Source organism: Xenopus laevis, chromosome 7S (assembly GCF_017654675.1).
Source record: "Xenopus laevis strain J_2021 chromosome 7S, Xenopus_laevis_v10.1, whole genome shotgun sequence".
Classification (NCBI taxonomy): Eukaryota; Metazoa; Chordata; class Amphibia; order Anura; family Pipidae; genus Xenopus; species Xenopus laevis.
This window is the reverse complement of record NC_054384.1, coordinates 23,687,848-23,700,484: the sequence shown is the minus strand read 5'-3', so window position 1 is coordinate 23,700,484 and position 12,637 is coordinate 23,687,848. Positions and strand designations below refer to the sequence as shown.

At 39.2% G+C, this 12,637-nt stretch overlaps 1 protein-coding gene across 1 annotated transcript in view; it reads left to right on the top strand.

Moving 5' to 3' along the window:
- The window catches only part of slc22a15.2.S (solute carrier family 22, member 15, gene 2 S homeolog), a gene marked incomplete at its 5' end in the record, with an annotated part of 153,576 nt that overhangs the window by 71,857 nt on the left and 69,082 nt on the right, over positions 1-12,637 (top strand). The window contains 1 exon segment of the mRNA NM_001086152.1: positions 8,876-9,016. Within this exon segment, the coding sequence (NP_001079621.1) occupies positions 8,876-9,016 (141 nt within the window).

Genomic DNA, 12,637 nt, shown 5'->3' with positions numbered 1-12,637 from the left:
TTACATCAGCCAGTTGATGGACAGAAACTTGTCTTGTGTGTCAGCCAATTTGATTATTTTTTGAATTACATATTAGAATTTCTGCTGGATGTTTTCATTTCAAATATATGGATTCCCTTAAAGACAGCAGCAGCTGAATGAGAAACAGTAGTAGAGACGATTCAAAGAAAGAAATTCAACCAAATGAATGAGTATTGCAGAAAACACTGCTGAGCTTCTAGTCTCCATTACTGGCTATTAGTGATGGACAAATCTGACCCATTTCGATTCATCAAAAATTTGTGAAAAGGCAAAAAAGTCACCAAAAGCATTAAAGTCAATGAACATCAAACCGCTAGACAATTTTTAAACCACGCAACATTTTTTTTACTATCCATTAAAGTCTCTCTGCAAAATCAGGCAAAATATTTTGCTCTTACTTATAGTGGCTCTAGGCAGGGCCAGGAGGGTTGTTGGGACTGAGATTTTAATGGCAGAAATAGTTGCTAAAATAGTCTCTGGAAGCAGTATATATTATGGCAACTTCTATGAGATGTATGTATAACTTTATTTGTAAAGCACTGTGCAGGAGCTGCAGCGCCGTACAATGCATAAAAGTACAGTATAAATAAAAGTACAAAATTACACGCAGGGCAGACAAGTCACAATAAATACAATAAATATGCACAGTACACAGAGCTCATATAAGGACACAGAGCTTAAGTGCTATGTGGTAAGAGACACAGTGGGAAGGAGGTCCCTGCCCTTTAGAGCTTACAGTCTAAGTGGATGGGTGGCTAAAATACAGGCAAATTGGAGGGGAAAAAGTGCACAAGGTAAAGACATTGTCCAGTAGGTACCGGGAGTGGACTAATGCCCCAGTGCTCCAGAAGGTAGACTTTATATAACCAATCTTTATAAGGTTTTATACTGAAAAGATTGAGAGATGACTCCTTATGGAGGAATTCAGGGATGGAAATCCAGAGGTAAGGAGCAGCAAGATAGAACGTTTTGAAATTAGAGGTGCCGGTGGATGTGGATGGTGTGAAAAGAAGTTGGCTCTGAGAGGAGAGTTGAAGATGGCCAAGAACGTACACTGAGACAAGTAAAGAAATGTAGTGAGGAACAAAGAAGTGAAGGCTTTGAATGTTAGTAGAAGGATTTTATATTCTATCCTTTGCATGGACAATGGAACATAGGTATATGAAAGGGACCCAGATTAGGAGAGAGATTGCTTGCAGCAAGTAACAGTAGAGAGAGAGTGATAGCAGATGGGAGAGAGAGTGAAAGCAGATGGGAGAAGAATTTGAACTTCCTATGTCTGTGTGAAGTAGTAGTTGGAGGTTCTAGATTTTTCAGAATGCTATGTAAGGTATAGAATCAGCTGTGTGTGGAATGGAGCTGGCTTCTTCCTGGTGACATGACTAGGTCATGTTTTGATCCATGGGTACTGAACAATACTTCTAGCTGGCAGAACTATTGCACTTAGCAGTGTGCATCATATAGAAGTGCCCTGGCCAATGTAGCACCCTGAGTGTTGCTCAGTGAAAAGGTATGCAGTTGACATCTGGTGGAATTGATGTTTTGATATACATGGATGTTCCTGATAACATTTGGCAGCAAGGTTCACCACACCAACTTGTATCCATATATTAAATATTTTTGGGGCTGTTGTACAAATTACAGGAAAGCCCTAGAAAACATCAGGTCCCCAGATAAGTGGCAGTTGAGATGAAGAAGTTCAATGAGCAAAGCATTCATTTTCGTCTCTGTATAACTGCATGTAAACCTTACAGATCTAACAAAACTGCTTGATCCTTCTCAATTTATCTTAGTGGGAATTTTTATGCAATTGTATTTTTTTTCCCTTTGAAAGTGTGAGCATAACAAATTTTGATTTAAACTGCCAGCTCTGACACAAAAGAAGATTGGATCTTTGCAGGAGAATGTATAATTGTTATGGTGCGGTAAGGTTAGGCGAAGTATAAAGCACCAGTTATGTAGGAACATCTGCACTGTAACATAATCAAATAGATGTACAGCACTGACTAGATGGTATAGCAAAATGCAGAGTATTGCTAAGAAGCAGCTTGTGAAAGGCTCTACTATATTTATGTTTTTTACTGTTTTATTATGGCAGAGAAAAGGAATTATTTTTAAAATTTAGAATTCAGAGCTTTCTGGATAAAGCGTGGAGGTCATTCCTTGTCTGTCTCTCATAATACAATGGGGATGGCACAATTCAATTAGCTGGAGTGCTATTTCCATTTGTACACCAATCTACAAGTAGGGAGGTGTAAGTACTGATGGACTGGGCCAACATATGGGGCAGTTTTGTAAAAAACATAGATTGTGACCCTTTACTAAAATGGACAGGCCCGGATTTGTGCAAAGGTCACCAAGGCTCTGGCCTAGGGCAGCAGGCTTTTAGGGGGCGGCATGCTGCCTAACCACAACCACATTGACTTGGAAGCTCTAGTGCTTTTTACAAGATACAATATTTTTTTTAAATTTCCTGTGCTCCAGACCCAATGCTGAAAATTTGGTAATGTGCACAAATGAAAGGGAGGGGACAGGGATGACGAACAGCAGCGGTCCTACGGGTGCTGTGTAAATCCGGCCCTGCATGTTCCTACAGGGATGTGACTTTAAATTTTATTATATCATAAACATTTTAGTCATGCACCAGAGATGTCCACATATGGGCCCAAAATGTCACCTTATATAAGGTAGGCTTATTATATTAGCCCCATAGATGCACCTAGTTATTTTTCTATCTGTTTATTCTGCATTTGTAAGAGAATTGTAGGCTTAAGACTTGAAATGTGTCTGGGATTTAATGGCATGTACAGAATTTGTTCCAATAATTAGTTGGTCAGGAATAGTTTTGCATTCTTATTTTGACATGTAAGCCTCTATGGTGATCATATAATGAGCCCTGCAGGCTTCAGCAGGCAGTGGCACTTTTATTCTTCTCACACTTCCTTCAAGCCTATGAAATAAATTACAAGATGTGATGGCATGGTAATGAATTTGTTCTCCATGTAGTGCTTTTATACCACCATTATCAGAGCCTAAAAAGAGCCAGTTTTCTTATGTTAACAAGCTTTTGCATTACTGCAAAGAAGTTACAATGTGTGGCCAAGTTTTTGTATTTCAAAAAAGGTGTATTAAAATGAATTTACAACTTCATTCATAGCAGCTGAGCTTGAGTTAGTCAAATTCAAACCTATGCATATCATCCATATTAAGTCAATGTAAAATTTAGCCTAAAGCAGGGAAAATAAATTCATTCGAATTACCAACCCGGCAATCATATTTTCATCCTGATCAATAAAAATTGAATTATTATAATACAAAATATGCATAAATACCCTTTGACATTAACAACAAAATCAATAAATTCTTAAATGTATCTACTGAAGGAGTAATTTACTAAATCGAGTAAATTTACAAGCCACATCCTTATTCTAAAGAACCCTATTATTTGCTGAAAATCAAACCTCATTTTCTCCAGTCACAAGGGATTGTGTTGTGCCACTTTCATGGTCCAAGGAATGAAATATTCCTTTGTTACTTTCTTATACTGACCTTGGTTGTACAGCATTTGTATAGAATAATAATATCAAGCTGAAGGTGCCTTTTTTCAGTTAAAATAAACCTAAGATGCAGAGATTTGCTTTATTTCCATACACACACATTCATTGGAAACACTGCACATTATATTCCCACATCAAAACATGAAAACATGAATTATCAAATTTGTGTTATTCCTTTACAGAAAGTGAAGAAAATGGAATATTAGGCTGTTCAAAAAATAAGTGTTTGCTTTCCTTTGAATCACTGAACTAATATTTAGTTGTATAAGCAGTGTTTCTGAGAACTGCTGCACATCTGTGTTACATGGAGTCAACCAACGTCTTCATTCCACAATTCTTCTGTATTTCTTTGATTTGTCTCCGAAACAGCATTTTTCATGTCACCCCACAGATTTTCTATTGGCTTAAAGGGCACCAATCATGACCAAAATCATTTACTAAGTAAATACACTATGTGAAAGTTCAAGAAATCCGATTTTTAAAACAGTTAGAATTGTTTGTATAATGTAAATGATCAGCTCACTATACCTTCTGCAAGATCTCCCCTATCTCCACTGCAGTTCTAGCTGAGGCAGGCATCTTGGATTTCACTGGCTCCTCCTACCTATATCTTCCCAGCCAACTGTAGCTCTGAAATCTCGCACATGCTCAGTTCAAATTCCTTGTTTGCTTATCAAACCTTCTAAGCTATTTTTAAATCAGCCAAACCTGTGTGTTAGCTGCTGTACAGTAGTGCTGCCACCTGCTGGAAGTTAGCAGGTGGCAGCACTTCTAGTGGATACTTCTAGTGGAGGAGTTTACTAAAACAAGGCATTCTGGGTAGAATACTCAAAGCAGTGTTACAATCTGAGCATGCTCCTGAAATTTGCACATTAGAGTCTCTGTTAGAGTCTCAACATGGCCTCCCTCAGTGAAAGAACCCATTTGACAAAGTAAGGGATTTTTTTAAAACCTGCAGTTTTTTCAAAAAACTATATATGTAGTTTGATTAAACGTGTTTAGCTTGTACTGGTCAGATTGTTAATATGTGTTTGATTTTGGCTGTGATAGGTGCCCTTTAAGGTCCGGGGATTGGGTTGGCCACTCCATAATGTCAATCTTGTTGGTCTGGAACCAAAATGTTGCTCGTTTACTGGTGTGTTTGGGGTTGTTGTTTTCTTGAAACACCCTTTTCAAGGGATTTGGGCATAAGTCAACCTCTGCAAGTATTGATGTATTGAAACCATAGTCCTATGCAATTAATAGGCCCAACACCATAGTATGAGAAACATCCCCATATCATGATGCTTGTGCCACCATGCTTCACTGTCTTCACAATGTACTGTGACTTGATTTCAGTGTTTGGGAGTTGTCTGACAAACTGTCTGAGGCCCCCAAAAAGTACAATCTTGCTTTCATCAGTCCACAAAATGTTGCGCCATTTCTCTTTAGGCCAGTCAATGTATTCTTTGGCAAATTGTAAGCTCTTCAGCACATGTCTTGCCTAATAGTGTCTCAAGCTGCACATCAAACTCTAGGGGAGACCTAATCCGACAATTATATGTTTTCATAAAGCGAATGAAGGTTGTTTGTGATTGAGGCCTTCTAAAGGAAGTCCTGCTAAAAACCCTACAATGAGTAGGGGTTGTTCACATTTGAGTCAACTTTTAGTATGAAGTAGAGAGTAATATTCTGCAATTGGTTTTTATTTTTTTTATTATTTGAGTTTTTGAGCTTACTATTCAGAAGCTCTCCAGTCTTCATTTTCAGCAATCAGGTTGCTAGGGTCCAAATTACCCTAGCAATCATGCATTCATTTGAATAAGAGAATGGAATATGAATAGGAGAGAGGTCCAAATAGAAAGACTATAACAATACATTTGTAGCCTTACAGAGCATTCGTTTTTTAGTTGGGGTCATTGACCCCCATTTGAAAGCTGGAAAGAGTCCAAAGTAAATATTTAAAATACTAAAATGAAGAAAAAATTAAAAGTTGTGTAGAATTGGCCATTTTATAACATATAACCGTTTGCATAAAAAGGGCCTTAACTCGAAAACATAATTATGCCCCTTTATAGGCACCTGGTAAGGCCTCATCTGGAGTATGCAGTCCAGTTTTGGACTCCAGTCCTTAAAGGAAAACTATACCCCCCCAAACAATGTAGGTCTCTATAAAAAGATATTGCATAAAAACAGCTCATATGTAAAATCCTGCTTCATGTAAATAAACCATTTTCATAATAATATACTTTTCTAGTAGTATGTGCCATTGGGTAATCATAAATAGAAAATTGCCATTTTAAAAAATAAGGGCCACCCCCTGGGATCGTAGGATTCACTGTGCACACAAACATACCAACAAACCATACATGTTAGGTCACATGAGCCAATTAACAGACAGAGTTGTGTCTTTTGCTTCCACACTTCTTCCTGTTACAGTTAGAGTTGTAGTATTTCTGGTCAGGTGATCTCTGAGACAGCACATAAACCATCACGAAATGGTGGCTCAAGGCAAGAGATGTAAAAGAGCAATATTTAATTAAATATATATTCCAGTTTGGTTAGATTCTTTAATATGCCACTTAATATGATATGAACTATCTGTTGCTTAAGTGTTCATTTTGGGGGTATAGTTTTCCTTTAAGAGGGATATAAATGACCTGGAGAGAGTGCAGAGACTAAGTGCAACTAAACTGGTTAGAGGGATGGAAGACTTAAATTATGAGGGTAGACTGTCAAGGTTTGGGTTGTTTTCGCTGGAAAAAAGGCACATGCACAAGACATGATTACTCTTTACAAGTACATTAGAGGACATTATAGACAAATAGCAGGGGACCTTTTTCCCATAAAAAGGATCAACACACCAGAAGCCACCCCTTCAGACTAGAAGAAAAGAACTTTCATTGGAAGCAACTTGGTGGTTCTTCACAGTGAGGACAATGAGGTTGTGGAATGTCCTACCGGGTGATGTTGTTATGGGGATTCTGTTAATGCTTTGGTGATACTAAAATTTACAATTAGTTTAGCTACTTGTATGTATAATATATATAAATTTATATGCGCCTACAGAGGGTTCAGTGTGCGTATGTACAGTATGTGCACTGGGTTTCATTTGAACTTGAGGGGTTGAGTTTGATTGACTTTGGTCTTTTTCCAACCCACCTTAACTGTATAATGAACTATGTAATAATTTCAGTGAAAATGTCTGTGGCACACCTGACTCAAATGGCAAAAACTTGATTTTTCACGCAGGATTGGCTTTTTCTCTTTAAGTTTTTTCTGCGTATTACTAAGTCAGGTTCAGACATTTCAGTCAGTGTAATAAATCATTATGAACCTTATGAGACTGGCTCTTATCCTCTATATGTATGTTTATTTTAATTTATATTGTGCTGTTTATGTACGGAATATACTTATATGTAAACGTGTATATCTATAATTCCTTTCATAAAGCAAGTTTTGCCAGAAAGGAAATGGAAATATAGGTATGATCACAGGCATAGTAGTGATACACAACCACTCTTACCACTCTTTGTAGCGTTGCATGCGAACTGTAACACTGTATGCCCAGGTTAGATATACACTCCAAGAAATATATTCCAGCAGCACTCCAATAATAGTGAATAAATGTGGTTTTATTTGTGCCACAAAACAGGCAACGTTTTGGGCTTCACCTGCCCTTTATGATGCTTGATAAAGGAATGGTGAAGCCCTTAAAGGGGTACTGTCATGGGAAAACATGTTGTTTTCAAAACGCATCAGTTAATAGTGCTACTCCAGCAGAATTCTGCAGTGAAATCCATTTTTCAAAAGAGCAACAAGATTTTTTTATATTCAATTTTGAAATCTGACATGGGGCTAGACATTTTGTCAATTTCCCAGCTGCCCCAAGTCATGTGACTTGTGCCTGCACTTTAGGAGAGAAATGCTTTCTGGCAGGCTGCTGTGTTTTCTTCTCAATGTAACTGAATGTGTCTCAGTGAGACAAGGGTTTTTACTATTGAGTGTTGTTCTTAGATCTACCAGGCAGCTGTTATCTTGTGTTGGGGAGCTGCTATCTGGTTACCTTCCCATTGTTCTTTTGTTTGGCTGCTGAGGGGGAAAGGGATGGGGTGATATCACTCCAACTTGCAGTACAGCAGTAAAGAGTGATTGAAGTTTATCAGAGCACAAGTCACATGACTTGGGGCAGTTGGGAAATTGACAATATGTCTAGCGCCATGTCAGATTTCAAAATTGAATATAAAAAAATCTGTTTGCTCTTTTGAGAAATGGATTTCAGTGCAGATTTCTGCTGGAGCAGCACTATTAACTTATTAATTTTGAAAAAAAATTTTTTTCCCATGACCGTATCCCTTTAATGTCGCCTGTTTTGTGGCACAAATAAAACCGCATTTATTCACTATATCAGAGTGCTGCTGGAATATATTTCTTGGAAATACAGGTATAGATCCCTTATCCAGAAACCCAATATCCAGAAAAAACTCAATCACACAAAGGCCATCTTCCACGGAGTCCATTTTAAACAAACAATTCAGATGTTTAAACATTATTTCCATTTCTTTGTAATAATAACACAGATCTTTTTACTAAGTTGCATCAATCCATATTGAGATAAAAAACTCTATTGCTTTTATTTAACGTTAATATTATTTTTTGTAGAGAAAGTATAGCAATCCAAACTACAGAAAGATCCCTTACCCGGAAAGCCCTAGGTCCCAAGCATCCTGGATAATAGGTCCAGTAGTAACTAGGGATGCACCGCATCCACTATTTGGGATTTGGCCGAATTCCAGAATCCTTGGTGAAAGATTCGGCCTAAAACCGAACTGAATCAGAGTCCTAATTTGCATGCCCAAATTAAGGGCGGGAAAGGAAAAAGAAGAAAAAATTCTTCTTTTGTGACAGTCACGTGATTTCCTTACCCGCCCTTAATTTACATATGCAAATTAGGATTTGGTTCGGCCAGGCACATGGATTCGGCCGAATCCTGCATGAAAAGGCGGAATCCCGAGCCAAATCCTGGATTCGGTGCATCCCTAGTAGTAACATGTGAAAGGAGAAGTAGATAACTACATCTAACCATAAAAAGTGCCACATGCTTTCTAAACTACTGTTTTATACAATATTGTGTATTCATTTTAGGCAAAAGTATACGCTTTCAATTCTAACAACACTATCCCTTTAGCTGTGACTACAATTACTGATTTGTCAACACAATATTTACTTTCATTTTTTTATATTAGGGAATCTTTAGATTTTTAATCTAGAGCCTAATTTGAAGATCGTAATATACCAAGAAATTGATTTTTTTTTAGGTACGTTTGCAGTTTGGTTTACTACGGCTTGACCTTGAATGCAGGAGAATTGAAAGGCAATCTTTACCTGAATGTAGCACTATATGGCCTTGTGGAAGTTCCTGCGTTTCCATTGTGCCTGTATTTTATAGAGAAGTCATGGTGAGTATCATTTAACTGTTGCATTTAAATGAGTAATTAGCTGAGTAAATATATGCCTATTACCTAACAAAACTATAGGGGAGCACAAAAAAAACACATTACAATACGTTGTTATATTGATGTGCATCTTGTGAGTAGCTCCCAATAAGGTGTACATTCTGTATGTACTTTTAAAGAGGCCTTTGCATAATGAAAGAATAATTCTAAGCTACATTGCAATATCCCTTAATTACACATTTTTATTACTTTTTAAGGTAATGGAAGTTAATATTTGCTATTGAAAGCAGCATAAATTTACTGTTAACTTTGTACTCCTGGCTCTGACTCCTGAAACAATTTTGCAAGCTAAATGATTTGAGGACTAAGACTTGAAGAAAGGTAGAACCAAACTTTTCAGTTGCTACTACATTTACAAATAATGTTAAAAAACCACTGAAAATGTAATGTGTCTTGAAAAGTTGTTTTTGGGTGGATGACCTTTTTAGGGTGATGGCACATGGGGAAATTTGTCATCTGTGGTTATGTCTGCATAACAAAAACTTTCCATACTATAAAATTAAAGGAGACATTTTATATTATATTCATCTTTAGATATATTATACATCCTTCATTAAAATATGTAATGATGCAGAAAAAAAATGTTTTAACCTAAAATTGTCATTATATCAGAGCTGCAAAGAGAACCTTTCTCTTCAAAGGCTAGACTGAAATGAGGAGGGGGGAGTGTCCCTTCATTCTCTCACAGGAAGTGGTCATAGCATTACCTGATAGGCTGAACTCTGCAATAGCAGGGAAACCCCTACTACCATTAACCCCTCCCACCCTCCTGCCCGTGTGTCTGTTCCAAGTACACTGCCTTAAAGGTAACATATACCATAAATGATCATAATGCTATATATTTGTTATTCTATTAATTAATATAAAACTGTTTTTTCTTATACCTTTCTGTTAAAACATTTTGTTTTAGTGAAGCCCACCTAACTAAACTAATTTTGTTCTTAGACTCAAAGTAGATATTAGAATCAATGTAATAATTATGTCCAGAAAGTGGTTGCCAGTGAGAGAAACCAAGAAACAGGTAGTGCCGGTGACAAGAAGGAAGAGAAGGGTGGCAGGCAATGCTGGTTATGAGAATGGAGGGAGAACCAGTGTGGGGCAGTGCCGGTGACAAGAAGGGATGGGGAGTGGACAAGCAATGCCGGTGCTGAGAAGGGAGAGGGAGCAGGCGGACAATACCGGTGGCAAGAAGGAAGGTGGAGTGGTCAGGCAAGAAGAGAGGGAGTGCGGCGGACCTGCAAGAAGAGAGGGAGTGGAGCGGACATACAAGAAGAGAAGGAGTGGAGCGGACAGGCAAGAAGAGAGGAGGTTGAGAAGGGAGGGGACGAGCAATGTCGATAACTAGAAGGGTGAGGGGGCAGGCAATGCTGATAAAAGACAAGAGGAGGAGAGGACAGGCAAGAAGAGAGGGAACGGAGCGGAGAGGCAACAAGAGAGGGAGCAGACAGGCAAGAAGAGAGGGGGCTGACAAGGGTGTGGACAGGCAATGTCAGCAACGAGAAAGGAAAGGGGGCGGGCAGGCAGGCAATGCTGCTAACAAGACGGGAGGAGGAGTGGACAGGCAAGAATAGAGGGAGCAGACAGGCAAGAAGAGAGGGGGCTGAGAAGCAGGCCCGGACTGGCACTCTGTGGGTTCTGGCAAATACCAGAGAGGCTGTTGTATGGTTCCATAGAAAGTTACAATATAGTGGGCTGGTAGGGGGCTGTTTGGGCCTCTGTGTACTTGGAATGGCAGGGCCTATTTTGACTCCCAGTCCAGACCTGCTGAGAAGGGAGGGGGCGGGCAATGCTGATAAGAAGATGGGAGGAGAAGCAGACAGGCAAGAAGAGAGGGAGCGGACAGGCAAGAAGAGAGGGGGCTGAGAAGGTAGGGGAAGGGAAATGTTGGCAATGCGAAGGGAGAGTGGGCAGGCAGTTAATGCTGGTAACAAGACTGGAGGAGGAGCGGCCAGGCAAGAAGGGAGGGAGCGGAGTGACAAGCAAGAAGAGAGGGGGCTGAAATGGGAGGGGGCGGGCAATGTCGATAACTAGAAGGGAGAGGTGGCAGGCAATGCTGGTAACTAGACTGGAGGAGGAGCAGACAAGCAAGAAGGGAGGGAGTGGAGCGACAGGCAAGCAGAAAGGGGGCTGCAAAGGGGGGGCAATGCCAATAACTAGAAAGGAGAGGGGCAGGCATTGCTGGTAACAAGAAGGGAGGAAGAGCAGACAGGCAAGAAGAGAGGGGGCTGAGAAGGGAGGGCACGGGCAATGTTTGCAACGAGAAGGGAGAGGGGGCGAGCGGGCAATGCTGGTAACGAACTGGGAGGATGATAATGGATCTCATGCATGTATTTTAACATATATCTAATAAAGAGCCTTTAAACCCCCTAGCTGCATACTAGTACTGTCTTTAATTATTTCTTACTTTTTACTTATAATCTTTAACAAGTATTGAAGTAACATTTCAATATTTTCCAATTTACAAAATGCACTTGTTTTCTTAAATTCAGATAATTGTATAACTTGTAGTGACTTGCCCCAGGTTTTATGACAAAAGGTCTACGCAGAGCAGCGCTAGCCCTATTTGTTGGCAAATCACCTTGAAGAAGAGTCTGACATTTAAATGTGCAAATCAATGTAGTAAATTAAGGCTTTTGGATATTTACATAGAAGAGAAACAAAACCATGAATTGTAAAATGAAAGGCAAAGAATATTGCAGACAGTAGTTCACAGAATTCTATACAAAGTGGCACAGCTGTTACAAAGAATACAGCACTAATCTTTATAAAGAGTGACAAGGATTATGCATGTGCCTAGAGAAGGCACTGCGAGACAGTGAATATTTCGGCTGTGTGACTTTAAACTGTGACATCTGAAAGCTAACTTTTTGATTAGATTTAGAGTGCCTTATGAGCCCCTGTAACAGCTGATTAATGAGGGTCAAAGAATGATCCTGCAGCAGTGTGCCTGCTGATTGTGGTCACATAGCAATGCAGAGGAAACTTTGGATTGGCACCTTAGTGATCACTGAAAGCTTTAATGCTCCCATCCAGCTGAGATCTTGATTCAACTTCACTGCCCGGCTCTCCGCCACATCTCACAAAGAAAGTCTTATATGCTAGCCTTAAATGCCAGTTTCTGATCCCTTGACCAGCTGTTTCTTAAGCACCCTAGTACTGTCAAAGGTAGCCTTCGGCAAATTATTTCCTGCAGATCAAGCATATCCTTGTATAAATGCAAAAAGATATCGCATAATAATATTAAAAATAATGACCACTACTAGAACTTTTGGATCTCAATGGTTGCTAGAAGTGGGTGCAGGTTCTCTGTTCGTAATGGAGCGAAAGAAAATACACTGTACCCTATAATAGCAGTAATATCGCTCTTTCCAGAGACCCCCTTTTAGCTTCCATGGTGTTCATGGTGTCCTTATAAACTCAAATGCACTTTTTAAGGAGAATAAAACACCTTAACCAACCTTGTTCTCCTGAATCACAAACCCCATGGCTCACGTGCCTTAAAGGGGTTGTTCACCATTGAGTTAACTTTAAGTATGATGTAGAGACTGATATTCTGAGACAATT